The sequence below is a fragment of the Siniperca chuatsi genome, linkage group LG20 (genome assembly GCF_020085105.1).
Source record: "Siniperca chuatsi isolate FFG_IHB_CAS linkage group LG20, ASM2008510v1, whole genome shotgun sequence".
Lineage (NCBI taxonomy): Eukaryota > Metazoa > Chordata > Actinopteri > Centrarchiformes > Sinipercidae > Siniperca > Siniperca chuatsi.
Genome location: NC_058061.1, coordinates 15,881,746 through 15,905,350, shown reverse-complemented (window position 1 = coordinate 15,905,350; position 23,605 = coordinate 15,881,746). Strand labels below are relative to the sequence as shown.

Here is a 23,605-nt window from a genome sequence, read left to right as displayed (position 1 = left end):
CATGGTGAGATAAGACCTCAGTTAAGGAAGTGTGTAGCAGGTAATGGATGTAGCCAGCTCTTTTTACCGCAAAGACGTTGTTTATGTTCCTTAAAGTTTGTACATGGAGTTATACTAAATTTTAGTTGGTTAAAATATTTTAAAATACTTCTTTCCCTCTTCCGTACATTAGAAGTACCAGAGGAGGAGGAAGTACTGTCTGTGTGCAGTCTTCCACAGTGCCTCCATGATACAGGAACCAGGAGAGCCAATCCAGTTTGAGGTCAGCATCGGTAACTATGGCAACAAATTGGACACCACCTGTAAACCACTGGCCTCCACCACTCAGTATAGCTGTGCTGTATTTGATGGTAAGTGAGGAAGCTACTATCTGATGTGATACTTAATCTGTTTGCACACTAAAGACACTTTAAAACCTGCTTTCTTGTTAAGAGGATTTGTGTGTAATTTTTCTAGGTAACCACTACTATTACCTGCCCTGGGCGAACACTAAGCCAGTGGTTGTAGTTATCTCATTCTGGGAGGACATCAGCCACCGCCTGGACTCTGTCAACATCATCCTCTACATTACTCACCGCCTGGTAATGCATTATCCTGTTACCCTTAAAAACTTAGATTGATTGCTTTAATTACACTCAAAGTTAATGATTTATTGCCTGTAGGTTTGCAGCCATTAAAGCATACTGTACTGTATTACTGTACTAATGTTTGGTACGTGTTTGTACATGTGCCAGTGTGAGAGTCCGAGGTTTTAGATCTAATCTGCACCCCTGTTTTGTTGTTGTTGTTGCAGCAATCCAACCTGGAGGCATTTAAAACTGCCATCTTGGCAAAAGTCTCTGACAACGAACTCGTAGAGGTGTGGCTGAAGTTGCTCACTCATCTGATTGAAGACCTAGAAAGGTAAATAGAGGATAAGATGTTGCAAAAAAAAAATACAGCAAGATCAGCAAGATCTGTTGTCTGCGCATTTTTTAATGTAATAAGTCAGATGAACCCAAGAGATTCAGACAAAAAGGAAAGAAATTGTGAGTTTACTGGGTAATTATTTAGTATAACCTCAGTTTGCGTATTGTATAGTTCCATTTTGTCTCTGCTCACCTCTAGTTTCCCACCACCTGAGCTGGAGGGCTGCTCCAACCTGACATCCCTGGACATCCAAATCAAGAAGCTGCGAGACAGCGCTTTGACCACCATCAAGGACGAAGCCAGGCGCATGAGAGAGGAGGCCAGAGAGATCCGTGACACTCTGTCTGACATAGAGTCCTGGGCAGACAAACTTAAACTGCTGGCTGAGGAGGTACGTACACAGCAAGAATTTGAGCATTTGAAATAACTAAAATAACACTTTCAAATGAGGTAACCTACTGTCAGTTTTATTCATTAACACAGGCAGGAACATCATTAGTGATGGACTCTCTTTGCTTTGATACTGCAATGTATCACATTGTTTGGTTTGCCAAGCATAATTCTGCATTTGTTCTTACCGTCACTGTGTCCAGCCCCAGAACAGCATGCCTGATGTGATCATCTGGATGTTACGGGGTGAGAAGAGGGTGGCCTACAGTCGTATCCCCGCTCACCAGATCCTCTACTCCACATATAGTGAACAGGCCTGTGGTCAACATTGTGGCAAGACACAAACTGTCTTTTTACAGGTGCACATCTGCAGTCAATTTAAAAACAAATAATAAAGGAAAGGTCTGAAAATTTGATGTAGTAATCAATTGCATTAGATTTTGGCTGAACAACTTTGTCTGTCTAAATAAATATCAAAATAAATCATTTTAAACTCAGTTTTTTTTTTTCTCCGTCCAACTCAGTACCCCATGGACAAGAACAAGGGCTTGAAGGTGCCGGTTGAGGTTAGAGTCAACATGTGGTTGGGTCTGTCTGCACATGAGAAGAAGTTCAACTCCTACTCTGAGGGAACCTTCAGCGTGTTTGCTGAGATGGTATATCACTCCCAAATATAAGGGTCCATAGCATATCTCTCACAATAAAAACAATCATGTGCTTGTCTGTATTCACATAGTATTGATAGAGATTTTGAAGATTATTCAGAGCCAGCAGTCAAGTCATCATCTAAACATGTCCTCCTTTGAATTGCAGTACGAGAACCAGGCCCAGGTGTTTGGGAAGTGGGGGACCACAGGACTGGTGGGGCGCTACAAATACTCAGATGTAACAGGCAAGCTGAAGCTGAAACAAGAGTACTTCTTGCCCCCAAGAGGGTGGGAGTGGGAAGGTGACTGGTTCATTGACCCAGAGAAAGCGTGAGTATAATTGTAGATGAGCATTTGGCATCTTTCCTCCTCTGAAATGCAAAACATCTGACCAAGAGGAAGACCTTGTGATTTGTTATTTTCAGATTCAGACTACTTACATTTATGAGAAAGTTTGTCTTAAGATTGTGCTGCTGATTATATTGGTTAAATGTGGGTTTTTTTCCCCCCACTGAACACACACACATTCTGTGGACTGTAGAGGAAGTGGGCTATGTCTGCTCTCTACTGTTTACATTCCTCTCATGCCATAAGCCATGATTTAATGACAAAGTACCAGACTGTGCCAGTAAGCTGGAAGTTATTTACACTCATTTTTTTCCATCTACCTCTGTCAACACAAGTACAACCACTCTCTGCGCTTAAGTCCTGACTCCAGATTTACATGCATAGTTGTTTGGTTTTCCATGCCAACATCATCACTACATTTCTGTATATCTGCTAACTGACAGGTGACAAAATAAAGAAAGAAGCTGAATAAAGTGGAGAACCAAATTGAGATGCAGATTCCTTTATATAAGGCATGAGAGGACAACATCATTATGTTGGTTTTTGGTTTATCACCCATCTGCATTATCATAAGTGAACCATTACAATATACGAAAAGTAAAATTGCCTATGTAGAGCATCAAGAGGAACACAAACTTTGACAGCTTAATTTGTACAGAATGTTTGCTTGAGTATGGCCAACAGCTGGGTACTGTAACGACTCAAATCACAGAATCTAAAAGCACGAATTCAGAGACAGTAGCTAAGGTGAAAGTCCAAAATCCTTCACTCAAGTCCAGAAACATGCAGGGGTCAAAAACCAGGCAGGCAGGCAGATCAGGCAAAACCAAGGGAAAGTAGGCAAGAAATAGGTAATCAAGCAAGATATCAGGCAGGTGGAGAATAGCTGGAGAGCAAGGCAAGAAACACTAGACAATATGGCAGAGGGTAGGTGGATCCATATATGAATGAGTGAGATGAGCCATGGTGAGGGAGCAGACTGGAGAAAGGTAACTGTAGGACAGGAGGGAGTGGCAGGCTCTGTAATGATAGGGGAATTTGTGATGAGGCAGGTGACCACAGGGCAAAAAGGCATAAAAGCTATAAAGGTTACTTCCAACAGTCACTGCCAAAACAAGCAAACCTTTCCTTCTCTCTCACGCAGCACTAACGTCGTTTTACAAGATGCAGTGCATGCATTGGTGTGTCAGATGTTGTTTTTTTTTTTATACTACCACTGGAGGGTGCCAAATTTCACACATTAAAGTAGCTTTTGTAAAATGTATTTTCACTTTTCACACACATAGTACATATGTTTGACTTTGTGTTCCAGTCTGTTAACAGAGGCAGACGCTGGACACACTGAATTCATGGACGAAGTGTTCCAAAACGAGACTCGCTTCCCTGGTGGAGAGTGGAAGGCTGCCTCCGAGCCCTTCACCGACGTGGTGAGAAGAGCATCGCTGACATGTGACGATAATGTGCAGGGTGGCTGTAAATATATAAAAAAATAAATCCTTGTTTCTGTGCCACACAACACAAAAACATGCATGAATACCACCCAGACCCGCATACTTTCTCTTAGTGACTCATTTGTTCTCCATTATTTCCACTCAGCTTTCCTCCAGATGCCTATGATGGAAGAGTAATATATAACCTGTTCTAATATATGAGTAGGCCAAAACACATGTAGAAAATACACAAATTAAAACATGAACTTGTGCAGCTAACAGAGTTTTTTGTTTTTTTTGTTGCACAGAATGGAGAGAAGAGCCGTAAACCTGGAGAGTTTGATTGTCCACCGGGTTGGAAGTGGGAGGATGAGTGGACTGTAGATGACAACGGAGCCGTGGACGATCAAGGTGCAGACAATTACCTAACCTAAGGCAGTGTGGGACCAAAATGACTAAATTGTGTTGGATGTTTCTTATTTACAGTTCTTGATTTATGTATTTTTCCAGTACATTGACTGACTCTGGCCTCCTTACTAGGTCGTCATAATAATAATAATAATAATAATAATAATAATAATAATAATAATAATAATAAATTATTAAATACGCATGGTGAAATTTAAACCATATGTTGTTGTATCCAAACTATAATGAAACAAAGGCAAATTGTTTGCGCTCGTGTGTGTGTGCACTCTACAGGCTGGGCGTATGGAGTCACCATTCCCCCAGATGACAAGCCTCGGTCCTGGGTCTCTGCAGAGAAGGTGTACCACATCCACCGCAGGAGAAGGCTGGTTCGACCTCGCAAGAGAGCTGCACTCCCTGCAGGAGCAGCTGTGGAGGTCAGCATAGGACAATAGGGCAGTACTAGTGTATGTGCTGTCGCATCATTTGGATATTGACGCTATATCCATTTTCTTTTCTATAGGAAACTAATGTTGCAAAGCACAGTTCTGATTATGTTACAAAGACTGATAGAGACTGATATCCAGGTGTCTCTGGATTCCAGTTTTATTTCACAGTATATAATCTTGCACTATTACTGATTGCATCACTCATTTACAAAATATTTCAGCTACATGTTTGTTTATGCCCACAGAAGCGGGACCAAGGTGACCCTGAGGGCTGGGAATTCTCTTCTCTGATTGGCTGGAAGTTCCACCGGAATGAGCGTTCATCAGATACGTTTCGTCGAAGGCGCTGGAGGCGGAAGATGGCACCAGAGGGCCGACTCGGAGCATCTGCCATCTTCCAACTGGAAGGGGCGTTGGTGAGGTTAAAAAAAAAAAAAGAAAAAAAAAAGGGCTGGCATAAAAGCGTGAACCGGATCTGAGCTCACGGAGTCACCAAATATTTACTTATGTATTTAACACATCTAGAGTGCCATGGCGTGTTTTTATTTGGCAGTGTGTGTGACGCATGAACAGGTAAAACCTCTGAGATGTCGCTTTGGTTTACTATGCAGGGTGTTGATACTGAGGAGAAGGAGAAAGGCTCCAAGGCAGATGCCACCAAGCTGTTTGGGGCCAACACGCCCACTGTGTCCTGCTCCTTTGACAGTGAGTGATGCATATAGTGACACATACAAACAAATATACCTAAATACATACTACTGAATAATGTTTTTTTTTTTTCTCTCCACAGGGTCCCATGTGTACCATCTTCGTGTCTACGTCTATCAGGCACGGAACTTGGCATCTATGGACAAAGATAGTTTTTCTGGTAAGATTCTACTTGCTGCTCAAAAATCGAATTAAAGATTATAATATCAATATTAAGACTGCCGATGGATTTCAAGTCTTGCATTTAAAATAAAATGAGTCTCATTGCAAAAATAGCTGTTAGCGTTTGATGTGAAAACATGACCATTAAAGCACCTATTTCTTTTCTCTCACAGATCCGTATGCACACATTTCCTTCCTGCATGTTAGTAAGACAACAGAAAAGCTGTCAGCAACGCTAAACCCAACCTGGGATCAAACTTTGATTTTCAATGATGTGGAGATTTATGGAGACCCCCAGAGCGTTGCTCAACAGCCCCCTAATGTTGTACTGGAGTTCTACGACTATGACCAAGTGGTAGGTTGTGGCAGATTTACATAGAGAAAGCATTTGTACAACTAGCATGCGTGCAGGGAAATGCAAAGTGACATATGTATTTCACTTAGAAACAGTAATTTAGCACAAAAACTGAAATTATTTGAGGGAAAATCTCTCCAGCAGAAAGTGTCCATTGGACCTCTACTGGTCTTAAGTTTAACTTTCATAGTATGAACTGCCTCTAAAATTATAAGCACTTGATGCCTTTATTTACGTTGTTTTCTTAGAGTAATGTCCACCTTTCCTCTAAACTCCTAAAGTTGAAGCCGTAACGTTTAAATAAAAAACTCAATGTCTAAATATATTGTTTAAATAGTATTTTTTTATTCTTAATTTTTAGTATACATAATCTAGGAATTAAGACGTTTTATCCTATTGCACTCCAATTAATTTGCCTGAAATGAGGCATAAAAATACATCTGTGACATGTTATCTTCTGCCCAGGGGAAGGATGAACTGCTGGGCCGCAGTGTTTGCGTGCCACTGGTGAAGTTGAATCCAGGCATGGATAAGACACCCAAACTGCTGTGGCACCCTATCATCCAGAAAGGACACAAGGCGGGGGAGGCACTGGTGGCTGCTGAACTCATACTTAAAGACAAGGTCTGCCTGTATTTCTCTGTTTTACATGTACAAAGCATTTCCTACTGCAACCTCTGTCATAGGCTCACTGACAAAGTGAGTAGTAAATGGTTCACTTAAATGTTTTTACCTTTTCAGTTTGTTTGTAGTATAAATTATTTTCATGTCTATTAATATATCTCATGATCCCCTCAAATCATTACCTAGATAATTGGAGACTTTTATTTGAGCGGTTGAGAGGTGTAATGTCATCTTCACATACTCATTCAGTTGGTCCTCCAGTGTGATTTGAAATGTAACGTTACTGGTAAAGACACAAAGGTTAAGCATAATCCATACTCTCCTGCTTCTGTCTTTGTAGTCGGCCGAGTCAGATCTTCCCCTGATACCGCCAAAGAGATCAGAGAACCTCTACATGGTTCCTCAGGGCATCCGGCCTGTGGTGCAGCTCACTGCTGTGGAGGTAACGCACAACCTTAGACGCTGTCCTTCTGAACTGATGTACATAATGTCTTTAAATCCCTCCCCTGTGTGTGTGTGTGTGTGTATCTCTGTATCCAGATTCTAGCATGGGGCCTGAGGAACATGAAGCCGTACCAGTTGGCCTCAGTGTCTTCACCCAGCCTGGTGGTGGAGTGTGGGGATCAGAGAGTGGAGACAGCCGTCATCAAAAACATGAAAAAGAGCCCAAACTTCCCCAGCTCTGTCCTCTTCATCAAAGTGGTAATGGCGGGGTTACACAAGCTTAGGGGGTCTATGTGTGGAACTAAAGCAAACAAGTGTCTGGGATGGATAAAAGGTTTTAAGAAGTTTAAAGCTATTGAAGAGGGGAAATAATATTAGCCAAAATCATAGTCTTATAACTTTTACACAATACTGTAAATTCCCAATGCTATTTTCTTTTTCCTGACATCTTCTCTACACCTTCCATCCAGCTCCTTCCAAAGGATGAGATGTACACACCTCCCATTGTGCTGAAGGTGATCGACCACCGTCCATTTGGCAGGACGCCTGTAGTGGGTCAGTGCACCATCACTACTCTGGAGGACTTCAGATGTGACCCATATGTCATCACCACAGAGGGAGCCATGTCTTCCAAAAGTAAGGATGTAAAAGTAAGAATATTCTGATACAATTAACACAGGGAGACAAAAAGCCTTGTTCTAATGTTGTCCTGACACTATTTACAGTGGCTCTGATGGCCTCCTCTTCCAAACATGTGTCTATTAACATGGAAGAAACAAGACCCCTGCTAGAAGCTCAGGTAAACTTGACCACCGTGCCACAACATGACGTATTGCTCATGTTGTTCATAACTAGTATTCTTCTTTCTACAACACACATTAAGTTGCCTCTTGTCACCAAGAAGTGCAGAATTTGACTCTTGTCAAATTTGACAAACTATTACTCTGGCTTGCAGTTCATGTACAGCATGTCAGCTGCTGTCAACAAAATGGCCTCCCCTACCTCCTACTTTGTATGTATGATTACTTATTATAGCTTTCTGATTTACAAGGCTGGGCACCAATGAAACTGGATGGCTGAGATCACTTAATCCAAAACGCTACAGCAAGCTTGACAAAAGCCTCATAATGATGTCACAGTGCCATTAAACTATGTGGAAATTGTCATAATAACTTTGATTGTACCTCATTTAATTGCCACTAATTTAATGAGCACATTTTTCACAGCAGGGGCGTAACTGGGCCCTGAAGCAAATTAAGCCAATTTACATGAAAGCTGATTTTGCTATCGAACCATCACTGCCATGGCTGGAAGTACAGTTTTAAATATTCTACTTAAAGCAAAAGTTAGACATTTGGGAAATGTGCTTATTTAATTTCCTGCCCACAGTTAGATGAGAAGATGGATAACTCTGTCTATATGCTAAATACTTAGCTATACTGCCTGCAGCCGCTTAGCTTAGCATAAAGACTGGAATTGGGGGGAAACAGCTAGCCAGCCTCTGTCCAAAGGTAACAAATCCGCCTGCCAGCATCTTTAAAGCTCACTAATTTAATTGTTGACTCACCGTTCATCATTTGTTGAATCCGTGCAAAAACAACACATTGTGGTGTTTATAGGGGGTTATGTGCCGGACTATTTCTTGGCCAGGTGCAAACTCTTCCTGGAGTCATTGTTGGTTGCCTTGCAACCTCATGCTGATGACGAGGCTTGGGTTTTTATACGGATTAAACAAACAAGATGGAATGTGTTAAATAGTGAGCTTTAGAGGTGGTGGTAGGCAGATTTTGATACCTTTTGGACAGGACAGGTTTCCTCCTGTTTCTAGCCTTTATGCTAAGCTAAGCTAACCGTCTGCTGGCAGTATCTTCATATTTACCGTAACTCTTGGAAATTAAGTGAAAAAGTGTATTTCCCAAAATGTCAAATTATTCCTTTTAATATAACAAAGATTGAAAACATTGTTTTGGTCAGGAATTAAACTGAAGTCTCACATGTGGCAGGCAAGAAATATATCACTTAATAACCAATGCTATGTTGTGAGAGAAAGGAGTTATTCTTCTGATGTACTATTACTAAAGTGAAACAATAAACTGGTCATAATTCAAAGCAGGTCTCAAGCATGGCAGGCATGAATATCACTAAACCACCAGTACCATGTTGCAAGTGAATGGACAGGGGGTGTTAGTGGGCCCCCTAGAGGCCTCGGGCCTTAATGCAGCTGCACATTCTGCACATTCCCTTTGCTACGCCCTTGTTTTTAGATTTGCTTTGACTCTTACAATTGCAACTAGGATCTCCTTTTCAACCTTTCCTTTACCATCATTCATTGTTTCACTTTCTTGTCAATATTGGTAGCCTATTGTATGTACTGTATGTGTGTGTCTTTGCATTTGTTACTGCTGTATGTTTGTATGTGTACTTGTGACTTCTTTTCTGTTTTGTGTCGCATCGAATCTTCTTTCTCCAAAGCATGTAGAGAAGGTGAGTAAACAAGAGAACATGACTGAGATTTCAGATTCTTGTATCAAACACAGAGAACATATATATGAAGATTAAAATTGTGTCATTCAATCTCCAGGAAAAAGAGACAGTCGATTGGTGGAGTAAATTCTACGCTTCAACTGGAGACCAGGAGAAATGCGGTCCTTACCTCAAAAAAGGATATGACACCCTCAAAGTAAGTTGGCTTTATTTCTTCCCACACGACACGCTTAACAGTGTTAATTCACTTGTGTGTTGTCATGTTGCAAATTGTACAGAAGCTTCTCTCCTGAGCTGCAGATGACTTGAATGTGACTGTGTATTCTCAGGTGTATGACTGCCAACTGGAGGATGTCCCAGACTTCAAAGGGTTGACTGATTTCTGCAACACCTTCAAACTGCAGCGAGGCAAGAATGAAAATGGGGACGACGACCCCTCTGTAGTTGGAGAGTTTAAGGTAGTTTGACACCAAAAATTGTGCAAAGATTGTTTTAGTAGCTAAGATGTGTTGATTAATTTACTACTGGAGGGACTACAGAATAGAAAGTAAAGCTGTAAAATGAGCTGAATCTCCTCGGCTCAAGAGAAAAAGTCAAATCTGATTCGTGAGTGTTCTTGTACCTGCAGGGTTTATTCAAGGTGTACCCTCTGCCAGATGACCCAGGTATTGCTCCTCCTCCCCGTCAGTTCAGAGAGCTGCCAGATAGTGGACCTCAGGAGTGCCTGGTCAGGATCTATGTGGTCCGGGCCATAGACCTGCAGCCCAAAGACAATAATGGCAGAGTGAGAATGAGTCTGTATTACCATCAATAAAAGCTGCAGATTTAGACACACAGTCAGCACCTTCTCCTTCAACTTGTGTTCTCTTTCCTGCTCAGTGTGATCCATACATAAAGATATCACTGGGAAGGAATACAATTGATGACAGAGACCATTACTTACCCAACACCATCAACCCTGTGTTTGGAAGGTAAACGCTATGAATGGACACATTTAAGCAATGGAGAATATAATATAGACCATATTATCCTTAAAGGAAAAATGTAAAATCCAGTGCACTTTCTTGCTTCTCAAACACTGCCTTTGTTTTGTTCAGGATGTTTGAGATGACGTGTTTCCTGCCCCAGGACAAGGACCTGAAAATCTCTGTCTATGACTATGATCTCCTGAGCCGTGACGAGAAGGTTGGCGAGACAGTGATTGACCTGGAGAACCGCTTTCTGTCCCGATACAACTCCTACTGTGGCCTGCCACAAACCTACTGCATGTAGGGAAATCTGGATGTGGGCAATCTCAAGACTGAAGGGGAAATGCATTTAAATGATGAAACTAATAGATATTCAGAAAAGAAAACATCCAGGCAGGATTAATCTCTCTTCGATATCTCTCTCTCTCTCTTGCCATCTTAGTTCTGGTATCAACCAATGGCGGGACCAGCTGAAGCCGTCTCAGATTCTGGAGAACCTGGCTCGTCTAAAAGGCCTGTCCAAACCCAGGACTGAAGACAACGGCACTTCTCTCATGTTCAATGGCAAGGAGTACACACTGGCTCAATTTGGTAATGTCACTTATTTAAAATGTAATAGTATATATTTGTTTGATAGAATCTAAATTTGATTGGACTGTTGGTTAGTGAGTGAGTTACACCCCACATCCAAGTCAGGTACAATGGTTTTATTGAAAACATTAAGTAATAAGTAATGTTTGACCTCAATTGGTGGTAAAGGAATCGCAACTCTATATGACTTTGGCACAAGTTATAGTGGCCTGCAGTTCACTTAAATTTTGTTCATGCAATCTAATATAACATAAGCATGCTCTGACTCTGAGGCTGTACTTTTGGACAGCGGTGCTGTGAGCTAAATGCTATCGTCAGCACGCAAACATACTCACAATGACTATGCTAACATGATGATGTTAGCAGGTATAATATTTACCATGTTCACCATCTTAGTTTAGCATGCTAGCATACTAACATTTGCTAATAAGCACAAAGTAGCAGCTGAAGCAGATGGGAATGTCATTCGTTTTGTAGGTATTTGGTCATAAATCAGCAGTATTAGTATCTGACAATTTTTTTTACCTGGGTTAGGGGAAAAATTAGGATCTCCAAAATTGTCATGAAACACGAATATCTATACCAAATTTCATGGCAATACATCCAATAGTTGTGGAGATATTTCACTAAAAACATAAAAATGTTAACCTCATAATAGTGGTAAAGGAAAAATCAGGGGATCACCAAGGTCATTAAGATTCATCCTTTGGGGACCAAGAATGTCTGTGGAGACATTTTAGTCTGGACCAAAGTGGTGGACGGGCAGGCCAACATTGTCATCCCTAGAGCCATGCGGCTGGCGTTGCTAAAAATAGTATCAAAACTTAACAGTACGGTCATCATGTGCTATAGGGCATTGAAAACACGCTTTTGGACTTTTGAATGTAATAATAGAATGCTGTTGTTTGACTGCTTGACATTTATTGACTGAATCTTTTTGCCACATCTAATTTGACTAATTATAATATAGCATAAGCCTAATTAAACTGTAACGTGTTTTCACATCCAGAGAACAACAAGGAAATTCATCCACACTTGGGTCCGGCCCAAGAACGACTCTGTCTGCATGTGCTCAGGAAACAAGGACTCATCCCCGAACATGTAGAGACCAGGACCCTTTACAGCTCCTTCCAGCCTAATCTCTCTCAGGTCAGATGTCTCAGTTACTGTATCTACATATGTCCACATCCACCTTGACGCAGCTATTTTGTGAAACCTATATATTGTGTTAATGTAGGGAAGGCTTCAGATGTGGGTGGATGTTTTCCCCAAAAGCATTGGCCCCCCCGGACCTCCCTTTGATATCACACCACGTAAGCCTAAGAAGTAAGTGCTGTGCAGCTCTTCAGTACTTCATCACTCGTCACATCAGATGCCACTGAGTTAACTTTCACTGTCACTTGAACGTTCAGGTATTTCCTGCGCGCTGTCATCTGGAACACCACTGATGTGACTTTAGATGAGACCAGCATCACAGGAGAACACATGAGTGACATCTATGTCAAAGGGTATGGCTGATGAATCATTCAAATTTACTTTAGCCTCTGAATTAAATATATAATGTTTGACTTTTTATTTTGCTCAAATTTTGAGTACTTTTTGTAGTCTTGCCTTATGATGCTGTTTCTCATCAGCAGCCATTTCTAAAATCCTCTTTCAGCTGATTTACATGGATTTTATTTAATTCTTCAAAAGCCAAACTGTATAGTTGAAGGTTACTCTGGAACCCACTGGGACAGGACAATGGATGCTCACACCTGTTTTTCCCTTTGCCAGCTGGATGCCAGGCATGGAGGAGGGCAAGCAGAAGACTGATGTCCACTACAGGTCTCTGGACGGAGATGGCAACTTTAACTGGAGGTTTGTCTTTGATTTTGACTACCTGCCTGCTGAACAACTCTGCCTCGTGTCCAAGAAGGTGAGTCTTGTCTGGACTATCGACCAACTGGCTTAAAATAAAATAATTTTAATACTGTACAGATGAGAAAACATTGCCTGCATTGTTGAAATAGGTAATCTACAACATGTTTTTTATTCAACAGGAGCACTTTTGGAGTCTTGACAAAACAGAGTTTAGGATTCCCCCCAAGCTGATTGTTCAGATATGGGATAATGACAAATTCTCATTGGACGATTACCTTGGTAAGACACTCCATTTAAAGTTAAACCAAGAAAACTTCAAGTGTTTGATTTACCTAGAGACCACCATTATAAAACCTGAACATTGGAGTATAATAATTTGTGATTCCAGGCACACTGGAGCTGGATCTGCGTAACATGGTTGCTCCTGCGAAGACCCCAGAGAAGTGTTCTCTGAAGATGATGGATGTTCTGGAAATGGGAGATCCACACAAGACCGAACTTGCCAAGTCTCTGTTTGCTCAGCAGTCAGTCAGAGGCTGGTGGCCCTGTTCCATTGAACAGGATGGAAAGAAGGTCCTGGGGGTAAGTATGAACAGAAAGTTCTGCATTTTTTTTTAGGTAAATCGCCTTGTTAAGACCTGTACTACTGAGCAAATGAATGAACAGTGGGGTTGGATGTGAATACAATTCAACAGGAGTACTTTTTGCTGTAGACTCAACAGAAATTTTGGATTGACATCAAGGACACTGACATAAAACTGTTTTTAGGTGAACAAAAACAAAAAAAAGGAATGGCAGCTGTCACTCTTGTCTCCAGCCTAAGCTAAAGAGTGACTGACAGAACAAAGTCAGTACTTTCCCCTCAGATTTGTTCTTGTTGGTCAGATGGGTTTCCATATTTACTCATTTTACTTAAAATGAGAAACTGCAGAAGAAAACTGCATCTGTCTTTTTTTTTTTTAATTATTTGGACGTTATCCTGTTTGTTTTTGGGCACCAAATACAACAATTCATATTCATTACTCCTAAATAAACAATTCATAAGTTACCTGCAGAAGCCTGGTGAATAGATTCTCCTGCATTTGAATATTCCGAAACTCAGAGATTATTATGATTATTATTATGATTATTATGATGTTGTGTCTTGCTCATTATGTCTGCTTGTCTTGTGTTCACAGGGCAAAGTGGAGATGACACTGGAGATTGTAAGTGAAGCAGACGTAGATGAGAGACCTGCAGGAAAAGGCAGGGACGAACCCAACATGAACCCAAAGCTGGACCCCCCCAAGTAAGAACCCACAGTGGAATGACTGAAACATACCCTATTTTACATTGTGCAGATGGAATCTCTAAAAATGTATCCCATCCATTCATCTTCACTGCTAGTTAGAATAAGTAAAAGTGTAGTTTTGCAGGTAACGCAAACAAATACTGTCTTTCACTTTCCGTAACCATCAGACGCCCAGAAACGTCCTTCTTTTGGTTCACCAACCCATGTAAGACTATGAAGTTCATTGTGTGGCGAAGGTTCAGGTGCCTCTTCATCGGACTCATCATCCTCATCATAGTGCTTCTCTTCCTCGCCATCCTGCTGTACTCATTACCGGTAAGGACAGACAAGAGGGACCGTCTGAGAATATTGGTCATATAAGAGACTTTTTTTCCCTTCTCCATGCACTTTGGAAGTAGGTGAAGTTGGGCCAGAAAGCCATACTCTGCTTCTACAATGTCATATATTCTGAAATCATTTGGTCCAGCTAGTATAACCTAAAGTGCATGCAGTCGTTCCAAGTAGACACACATTATTTGCTCTTATAGACAGCAGGTGATGATGATTGTGTGCTTTATGTGCTTTGTCCAGATGAGGATTGCAGTGATTTGATTCTCTTTTGCCTTTTCCAGAACTACATCTCAATGAAGATAGTGAAACCACTAAGCTAACTCTACAACGAGGAGGAGCAGTGGAACTGTAAAAGATAATTCAAAATGTCTACAGGATCACACTAACTGGGCATAATTACTGCCAAAGCATTTTTTTTTTTTTTTTTACTGCTTATAGTATTTTTTTTTAAAGGTCAACCTAAATGGGAAGGGGTGCTCGCACATTTGCGCTATATCATATTTTACCATGAACACTTTGTCTACACCGCTAAACTATGACAGACTTGTGAGCAATAGACTTGTTTCCAAACCATTGCTATTATCAAAGAGTGATGAGAAAATAGAACCCCCTGTACATTTTAACACAAGCCAATACAACAGTCCTGTAATGAACTCTTACCATTTTTATTTGTTGGTGATAGTGTGTGCAAGATATGCTGATTCAGTTCTTTGAGGATTTTTGAGGGTGTATTGAGTGGTTGTATTAGATTGCATATTAGGTGTTTCTAATAGTTTTGGCATAATGAAATGTTTCTCCAAGGTAGTATTTATTACAGGGATGTTACATTTGATTGAAACGCAATGTAGAAGGATTTCTATGTTTCTGGTCACTCAAAAGTAATCCTGCCAATAACAACTTCAAGTCATGTCAAGTGTGTCTGTCTTTTGTATATTACATTTTCACACATCTTTTAAATTAAATATATTAAAACATATTTCAACAGGTGTTTGTGTCCATTTTACCAATGGGGAAAAATGTTTGTATAAGACAGCAGTGAACAGTATGAGCAGCAGCAGCACCTTTCTTCATGAAGAATATTTCATTCTGTCTAAATTGCAGATTAAGGCGCCCTTAATGCCCCTACATGTAAATAAGACTTAAATGGAAATCTGATCATAGAAAATAAGGTTTAACAGATGAGGTTTTAAATGAATAAAAACAATATGACCTTTAACATTCAGATATGTACAATGCATGTTGCACAGAAGTCTCAATTATATACATTTTCACTTAAATGATCTATTTGGTATGTGTGCTTTAACACATCATTTTAGTGATTGCAATGAAATATGAATAGACAGACAGGTAAGCTATCCTTATTGGTTTGTAAGTGTATTGTTTACCATAACATAAAAATATTTATTATTATTGAACCATTGCTGGGTTTATTCTTCCTCTGAGGTGCGATGTTTGCAGTGCTGCTGTAGAAAAGCCTCCACCTCCCCTCTTCGTGCCAGGCTGTTGGCTTTCCCTTGGAAACGTCCGTTTTTTCCTGCCCCCTTCCCTTGGAGAATCTCTAACACCCTGGAGAGCACAGAGAATCATACAGTACCGACCTACATGAACATTTTTAAAGCAGAGGCTAAATAAATAAGCGGTGGTGTATCTTACCGCGGTCCTATCTCAGCCACTGGTCCACTGGGTCCAGCCAGTACAAACAAACCAGGTCCCTTCTCCTCTCCAACAGTCAGGAAAACCAAAGTTTCCTAGGAGCAGACAACATGAGGCTTAACAAAATACTTAACTGCTAATACCAAGAACTACAGTAGTCAGGTTTATAATCTTACCTCAGTGTTAATTTCATTGGCAATGATATTCATGAACTCATTGTCACCCTCTTTTCTGCAGAAACAAAAAGACACCATTTTCTTTCTGAAATGCTCATTTTACAATGTTTAACATCAGGGCAATGTATGGTATAATACCTGAAGAAGATTCTCTTACTTGTGCAAGCTGAAGAAGTTGCCTCTCTGGGGGTCGTTCTTAAAGTTCTGAGCGATGAGGACAGCCATATCTCGTAGCAGGCTCAGGTTAGTCTGCCCAAGACATTTTATGATGGTTAGGGAGTCAATGTTTGCTATAATGTAACACATTGCAGATATATATATATATATATATATATATATATATATATATATACAGTGCTTGTCAAAATGGAAAGATTTTCATCTAAATGGAGCTCTCTGTAGTTAATCACGTCTTTTGGCAGGCAGCAGGAACTGTTTATCTACAGTTCCCAAACAACAGTATGGGTAGTGAGTGAGCATCTGGAAGAGAAATGAAATGTTCTTACTTTCTGTAGCAGCTTAACAGACTTCTGCAACTTGTCAACTGCCTCAATGTGCTCATCAGGCCCAGTTCTGTTGAACAATGACAAGGATATTTTCACTTCAAACTTTCTGAATGAGTTTAACTCACAATGGTGATATTTTGATAAGTTGGACTTTGAACTTACTTCAGGAGAGACACCAGTGATCGCTCTGTGCTGTAGCTTTTCTCAGCATACTTCAATACCCTGTTTCCTGCCAGGAAGATCAGGTTGGTTTTGTTTTTCTTTCCTTTCTCAGTTCCCAGCAGCTTTATTACCTAAAATTCACATAAAGAGAAATGAAGCACACATTGTGTCATTTATTAGAATCACTTGAGGTACACCTAATCTTACAAATATGACATAAATATGTGTAAAGTAATGTGTGTGCACTTTCACGACTTCAGAAGTCTTAAAATGATGAGGATGAAGCACATCTAAGTGCTTGTGTGTTTGCATGAGAGGGTCAAGGTGAACCTGTAAGTGACTAAGGTTAGACACGTGGGTTCCACAGCACATGTTGGCATCGATGCCCTCGATATCAATGATCCGAATGGGCCCTGCATGGTCCTCTGGCAGCCCTCGACTCCTCACCTGGTTCACACACACACAAAACTCATGAAACATACTGTACGTGTAAAATCTCTTTTTTTCTTAGTCACAATGCAGTACATTCAACAGAAGATGTGTGTTGAAACAATATCTAAAACCTTGACTTTTGAGTCATTGATTGCACACTGCACACTAAGAGGACTGTATTTTAGCACCAGTAAGTACAATGTCAGTATATGCACCTTTTCCACAGCAGGATCATCTATAGAGAGAAGCTGAACGGTTACAGGGACATGGGCTCTGATCTTTTCGTTTATGGCTTCCTCCAGGGCCTGGAGCTGGGCGGGCTTCACAGAGGGAGTGTCCAGTTCAATGGTGCTTCTCTGACGCCCCAGTTCCCTGAAGGAAAAAAAAAGTACAGAAGACAGTTAAATTCACAGGCTTTCTATGGTTACAGAGAAAGGAATCTGTGCAGTGGTGATGTACCAGGATGTGGTCTTGTATCCAAAAAATGTATCTGCCAAAGCTGTGATCAAATGTTGACCTAGGAGTGCGGAAGAGAACAATCATGATTAGAACAAGCGTGTAATAGCAATATGTGATCATAGTCATGCATTCATAGTTCAATCTGGTAAAGGAGTTACTCCTAAATGAACATGTACAACAGTCTCTGACCTTATTCATTTAGTGTTACTCACCTGAGTGTTGCTGCATGTGGTCAAACCTCCTCTCCCAGTCCACCTTCACATGCACCTCCTGACCCACCTCCAGAGGTGAGCCCACAAAGTGGACGGCTTCTGGCCCCTGCCTTGTCACCCTCAAAACTGGGACATCTCCAATCAGCCCATGGTCATCCGGCTGATGGAGGACAACACAAAATATGACAATAATATCATATAGCATAGCTTTTGGTGACTTAGTGTTACTTCTGATACAGACAAATCCCAAATAAGCAACACAATCATTTATGTACACATTTGCAGTGATCACTGATAGGACTTGCTTGATTGACAGAAATTGAAATAGAGGAGTATGATTTTGAAAAACCAGCTTACTTGGCCGCCTCCCTCAGGAAACAGGATGGTGTCTTGGAGCTTGACATTGAAGCCCTTCAGAGTTTCTTTCTTTCCATTGACCTCTTGTTTGAGATCAGCTGGGCAGCAGGATACCACAGAGGTAACAAACTAAAAGCAAAATGAAATGAAAATTGAAGAGTGAGACTGGCACGCAGGAGCAAATGGATGGTGGTGGGGTGGGGGTTCAGTCTTATATAAACCTTTATATGGTGGTATATACCTTTTATGGGTTTGCATAAAAACAGAAGCGTAAAAGCAACTGCAAGCAAATAAAGTGTTCCTGCTCTTACTCAAACGCTGCTATTGCGCTGTCACAACATTATATAACTCAACATACATCAAATATACATTGCCCTAAAATAAAGTAAAGAGTAGCGTTAGTTAATCACAGACTAGTGCACTTGCACTGTAACGTTAGTTAGCAACCATGCTAATCATTTTAGCAGAGAATGATTCTTAAATTTACTGTCTTGAAACAGTTTCATACCTCTTTCATATAACAGTCTCGTTGACACTGAAAAGCCATTCTGGAGTGTTTTTGTGGAAAAGCTCTACCTGAAATACGAGTTAATATAATTAAAGTGACTCTGACAGCGTCAGTGCGGCTGCTTCTTCTTCTTCTCTCGGTTTAGCGGATCACAAACAACTTTAAGGTGCATACCGCCACCTACTGTACAAGAGTGTGTAACGTCATGTCATTTGACCCTATTTCTTAAATTCTTCCCACCAACCTTCCTGCTGACTCTTACCCTCTCTCCCTCTCCTTCTGTTCACAGTAGCCCCATCAGGTTCCACTCCCCTCCTGCCTCTCTGACTTTATCATGTAACTTCTCTCTTTCCGCTTCGTACATGGTGCAATGCAATATATGTTCCACATTTTCTTTAACTCCACAATTCCCACACTTGTCACTGTTCCTTTCCCCCAGTACAACCATGGTGCCATGTAATCCTGTGTGATCCAATATGAGTCATTGTTATGATGATTTCCTCCCTTCTATTCCTTTCTTAAAATCTCTTTGTTATGACCGACTTTTGTATTTTGTGATACCCCCTTCCTATCTGGTCTTCCTCCCACCTTTTCTGCCATATCTCCACTCATTTTTTTTTTTTTTCTTAATCACTGCTTTTTCTTCTCCTTTCCGAAGTGCAACTGGTGTTGTTATTACCTTTTGCAATGCCCTTTTTGCTAGTTTATCAGCAAACTCATTCCCTTTCAACCCCTCATGTGTTGGCACCCAACAGAACTGAACATCTATACCCCCTCTATGAAGTCTTAGCAAGCTATGGTAAAGTTCAATGAGTAAATCTTCTCTGACAGTTGTTGTTGACTGTATGCTTTCCAAGACGGCTATTGAGTCTGTGCATACTACCACCCCATCACGTCTGACCTCTTCAACCCACTGTAGCCCCATAATGGCTGCCACTATTTCTGCTGTATGTTCGCCATCCTCTTTTCTTTTCCAGAATACTCGTGTCTAGCTTTACTTCTGGGAAAAGCCAAGCTACGCGACTAACTCTTTCTTCCCTTGTCTTGTCCAGGAATCCTGAGTGACTGACACTGTATGTATCATCTATAAGCAATGAATAATCATATAATAAGCTGTTTATAACAATTACAATGTAGTTTATTAATGTACAGTATTTTCAACCATAACAGTATATCTTCTCCTATGAAGACATATTTTATATAATTACAACTGTTTTATATTGCCATTCACTATCTATCTGTATACCACTACAACTACAATATATTGTTATAGATAGATAGATAGATAGATAGATAGATAGATAGATAGATAGATAGATAGATAGATAGATAGATAGATAGATAGATAGATAGATAGATAGATAGATAGATAGATAGATATTGTAAGACAAAGAACATGAGGACAGAGCAAAGGGAATGACATGCAACACAGGTCCCCAGCTAGAATCAAACTAGAGACATGTGCAGTTACACAAAACACATCTAGGCCATGTGGACGCACCTTTTTCTAATAACTTTTATTGAAAGAACAGATATAGTTCCACCAAATATTTAACACTTGCAGTGTGTATGTAGTATATACATACATACAAAAACACACAGCCTAGGGGCAGAAGCAGCCCATTATCACATTTTTTTCTGATTTCATTCATTCATTTTTTATTGTTTATTAAGTGATGCAGAATCACTCCATCTTGTGTACAGTACCGTGTAATTTATTCTGCATTCTGTAGTTATTTAACTTCAGTTGAAGTGATAAGTTGTTCTCTTGTGGTTTAATGTTCTCAGTTCAAAGTAAAGGGATGAAATGAGGTTCTTCGTGCGCTCTGGATGATGGAACATGGTGATGTCACTTTGTTACCCAGATGTTACCCCAATATCGTATAACCATATCGTAATGACTTTCAAACCATGGCTGACAAAACTTGTTTTTATTAAAACTGACAATATGTCAGTGTACAGTGGGCAATAATATGTCAATAAATAATCCCATAGAAAATATCACATATATAAAAACAGTATACAATAACACATCAAATAATCTGCAAACATTAAAAGCTTCAGCAAACACTGCATTGTCCTTAGTATCCTGAGCAATAAAGTTATAGTGGCCTCCAACACAGCAGAGAGGGTACTGTGAGTCTCAGTCAGACTGTAGGGGAAGAAGGAAGTCAAAGTCAACATTTAAATGATCGTTAAAATAATGAGTTTTTGATTTTTCCAGTGTATACAGTCACACATCACAGCATGGCATGCCATATTAACAGAAGGTGAGCTAAATGTCTGTAAATTAGAATGAATGTTCACTGTCTATGACGTGGAGTTTGAAGCCATGGCAATAATAAAAGCAGTTGGTTTACGGGATTACTGTATTACCCATTATTCTACAGGCAATAAACCATTTTTTATTGGTGAAGCAAGGCAACCCATGGGTGAACTCTGTACTTACATCACTAAGATCATCCATATCTGGTGTTGCTCCTTTATTACTGTTAGCCATTTCTTGGATCATCTGATAAAGGAAAGCCAAATGTTTACACACACTCACCTAAATCCAAACCCTCAGATAAATAATGGGAATATCGCAAAGTGCATGCACTGTTTCCTAAACTCTTGAACATTATCAGAATTTAGGTGATCTTATTACTGGACACATTGCATGTACTTACATCCAGGTATCTATCATACTCTTCCTTTCCCTCATCTTCTTCATGCTCCCAGTCCCTCCAGTTATCAAAGTCTACAGAAATCCAGCTGGGCTGCAAAAAGAAGGAGAAACAACACAATTTTAAAGTAAAGTTTTAGATACATTTTCATTTAAACTTGCAAATACCAGGTGTTGAGACCATGTTGTTTTTTCTGAGACAGCCACAGTGTGTCAAGAGTTTTTCTGAAATATATCACCATTTCTATAAAAATCCATTTAGATCTTCCTTGGTGATCTTTACAATAGAAAACAAACATGTCATCAAATTCACATGAAAACTTCAAACATTTCTGAGGTCATGACAATTTTTAGACATAAATGTGGGGCAATCAGAATCAGAATCAGAAATACTTTATTGATCCCCGAGGGGAAACTCTTTAAGACGACGAGACGGAGCTACGGCAACAGGCAGCATGCACGTTGGCGCATGCGCACTATGTGACCAATGTTGAGAATTTATGATGTTGAAAACCTTGTGACTGATCAATTTCAACACACACACACAGACTTACCTTGGCTTCATCCTTCTGGAGACGAGGCCATGCATAATCAGGCTTCATCTTCCTTAGCAAGACATTGATGGTGCGGTCATAGACTCTTTCTCTGGAGTCCTTTTAAAGTGTTGAAAGGATAAAAACACACTTATAATCAACATCACACTGACCACATATTTCATCATACAACATATAAAATGAGTTATATTCCATTGGTCTCATCGTGCCTAAAAATCAGATGCTTACATGGATTTGAACTTTGTCGTAGAAGTGCAGCACATTGTAGAACACATCATCTGTGCTGTTTTTGCAGCTGTTGTAAAGACAGGACAGGGTTATACACAAAAATATACACAATTTGCAACATTTTATAGTATAGACAACTCGCCACATTATCATTTCAATCCCTGAAGATAATGGCTAAGGTTTTTAACAAACCCTGTTGCTGCACTAAATGTTACACAAGACAGAGCAAGAAAGAGATTTCAGTAACAGAGAAACAAAATGCCACCTAATGTTTAAACTCACCATAAAATCATTTTGTCTGGCTGGATATCAACCTGGACATCTTTAGGTTTATGAACCATGAAGTTGATGGTGACATATTTCTTTCTGTCAAACCACAGCGCCTGTGCTGGCTGACTGTTAAGACACAGAGAAACTATTATACTTATGAATCAAACATATGATAATTTGTTTTAGCTTTTTTTTTTCAAGAGTGAAACCTCTTCAAAATCAAAAGGATTAGTAAAAAAAAAAACACATGCGTCGGTCACTATTAGTAATATCACTCTAAGAGAGACTGGCTGCACTTACCTCTCCTCTGGTCTGACAATTTTGGGCTTGTTCATTCTAACTCTGGCGCTAAACTAAAAGAGAAGTTACTTTCTTATTCCTTTGACTACCAGAAAGTAAAACGCATGTGGCTTGGTTGTTCGGGCTGTGTGCTCTAATGCAGCGGCCAGGCCCTGGAGGCTATATATAGAGCAGTTGGTATCAGCTGCTGGGAGACTTGCCTGCCACAGCCCCTTCCCCTGCCCTTTACAGTCTGTCAGTGGAACACTCGAGAAAACAGATGCACCTTCTGGGTTCTCCAATATTTCAGCCTCCCCCGACTGGGTGCTGAGAGGGTGGAGGTGGGGGCAGGGAGACACAAAACAGAGAAGTGTATGTCAACAAGTTGGACATCTGAAAATGTATAAACAGCATTGGGAACCATGGAAGTCAGTAAACACATGATGTAAATTCCACTCAGACTATTTAAACCGTTCTTTTTAGTTTTTCTGTCTTTGTAGACTACATTAAGTGATGAGGAGACTAACTCACCACTGCGGAAGAGGCTGCACTGCATTTTTATTCTATATATTTTCATCAAAGGAAGTATGCATAGATCAGTTGACACTAGTCAACAGAGGCCAGTGTTGAGTTTACACAATACTAGTGAGTGGTGTCAAAACTTAACACCACCAGTGTATCTTTTTTTAACACTAAATAGAGTTGCTGCCATATTAACACTAGAGAGGACATACAATTTAACT

At 40.3% G+C, this 23,605-nt stretch overlaps 3 protein-coding genes across 7 annotated transcripts in view; 1 reads left to right on the top strand and 2 right to left on the bottom strand.

Moving 5' to 3' along the window:
* The window catches only part of LOC122868112 (myoferlin-like), a 28,402-nt gene extending 13,025 nt beyond the window's left edge, over nt 1-15,377 (top strand). For 2 of the 5 annotated variants that reach the window (XM_044179740.1, XM_044179743.1), the window contains 36 exons: nt 173-350; nt 457-581; nt 794-903; nt 1,108-1,300; nt 1,503-1,658; nt 1,824-1,955; nt 2,113-2,276; nt 3,607-3,721; nt 4,033-4,135; nt 4,427-4,569; nt 4,827-4,997; nt 5,193-5,286; nt 5,372-5,449; nt 5,625-5,806; nt 6,272-6,430; nt 6,771-6,872; nt 6,971-7,132; nt 7,345-7,510; nt 7,600-7,673; nt 7,830-7,886; nt 9,347-9,358; nt 9,456-9,554; nt 9,688-9,816; nt 9,987-10,142; nt 10,238-10,329; nt 10,456-10,626; nt 10,769-10,917; nt 11,927-12,066; nt 12,155-12,243; nt 12,330-12,425; nt 12,694-12,835; nt 12,960-13,059; nt 13,169-13,362; nt 13,959-14,068; nt 14,239-14,386; nt 14,683-15,377. In XM_044179740.1, coding sequence (XP_044035675.1) covers nt 173-350; nt 457-581; nt 794-903; nt 1,108-1,300; nt 1,503-1,658; nt 1,824-1,955; nt 2,113-2,276; nt 3,607-3,721; nt 4,033-4,135; nt 4,427-4,569; nt 4,827-4,997; nt 5,193-5,286; nt 5,372-5,449; nt 5,625-5,806; nt 6,272-6,430; nt 6,771-6,872; nt 6,971-7,132; nt 7,345-7,510; nt 7,600-7,673; nt 7,830-7,886; nt 9,347-9,358; nt 9,456-9,554; nt 9,688-9,816; nt 9,987-10,142; nt 10,238-10,329; nt 10,456-10,626; nt 10,769-10,917; nt 11,927-12,066; nt 12,155-12,243; nt 12,330-12,425; nt 12,694-12,835; nt 12,960-13,059; nt 13,169-13,362; nt 13,959-14,068; nt 14,239-14,386; nt 14,683-14,721 — 4,530 coding nt within the window. In that variant the 3' untranslated portion in view covers nt 14,722-15,377. The remainder of the gene's footprint in view (nt 1-172; nt 351-456; nt 582-793; nt 904-1,107; nt 1,301-1,502; nt 1,659-1,823; nt 1,956-2,112; nt 2,277-3,606; nt 3,722-4,032; nt 4,136-4,426; nt 4,570-4,826; nt 4,998-5,192; nt 5,287-5,371; nt 5,450-5,624; nt 5,807-6,271; nt 6,431-6,770; nt 6,873-6,970; nt 7,133-7,344; nt 7,511-7,599; nt 7,674-7,829; nt 7,887-9,346; nt 9,359-9,455; nt 9,555-9,687; nt 9,817-9,986; nt 10,143-10,237; nt 10,330-10,455; nt 10,627-10,768; nt 10,918-11,926; nt 12,067-12,154; nt 12,244-12,329; nt 12,426-12,693; nt 12,836-12,959; nt 13,060-13,168; nt 13,363-13,958; nt 14,069-14,238; nt 14,387-14,682) is intronic. The other 3 variants (XM_044179746.1, XM_044179745.1, XM_044179744.1) reach the window with 2 other exon arrangements.
* A 179-nt stretch (nt 15,378-15,556) lies between these two features.
* Nucleotides 15,557-19,027, bottom strand: aarsd1 (alanyl-tRNA synthetase domain containing 1). The gene is made up of 12 exons (XM_044179747.1): nt 18,867-19,027; nt 18,359-18,487; nt 18,002-18,161; nt 17,790-17,847; nt 17,546-17,702; nt 17,229-17,345; nt 16,899-17,029; nt 16,737-16,803; nt 16,388-16,479; nt 16,231-16,285; nt 16,055-16,149; nt 15,557-15,967 (listed from the first exon to the last, which is right to left on the bottom strand). The coding sequence occupies exons 1-12, from the start codon at nt 18,903-18,905 to the stop codon at nt 15,829-15,831; spliced, it is 1,239 nt and encodes a 412-aa protein (XP_044035682.1). The 5' UTR covers nt 18,906-19,027; the 3' UTR covers nt 15,557-15,828.
* A 1,341-nt stretch (nt 19,028-20,368) lies between these two features.
* ptges3l (prostaglandin E synthase 3 like) lies at nt 20,369-23,127 on the bottom strand. The gene is made up of 7 exons (XM_044179748.1): nt 22,884-23,127; nt 22,596-22,709; nt 22,314-22,380; nt 22,086-22,184; nt 21,536-21,625; nt 21,316-21,378; nt 20,369-21,018 (listed from the first exon to the last, which is right to left on the bottom strand). Exons 1-7 carry the CDS (start codon nt 22,916-22,918, stop codon nt 21,010-21,012), a joined length of 477 nt encoding a protein of 158 aa, XP_044035683.1. The 5' UTR covers nt 22,919-23,127; the 3' UTR covers nt 20,369-21,009.
* Between the last annotated feature and the right edge of the window lie 478 nt (nt 23,128-23,605).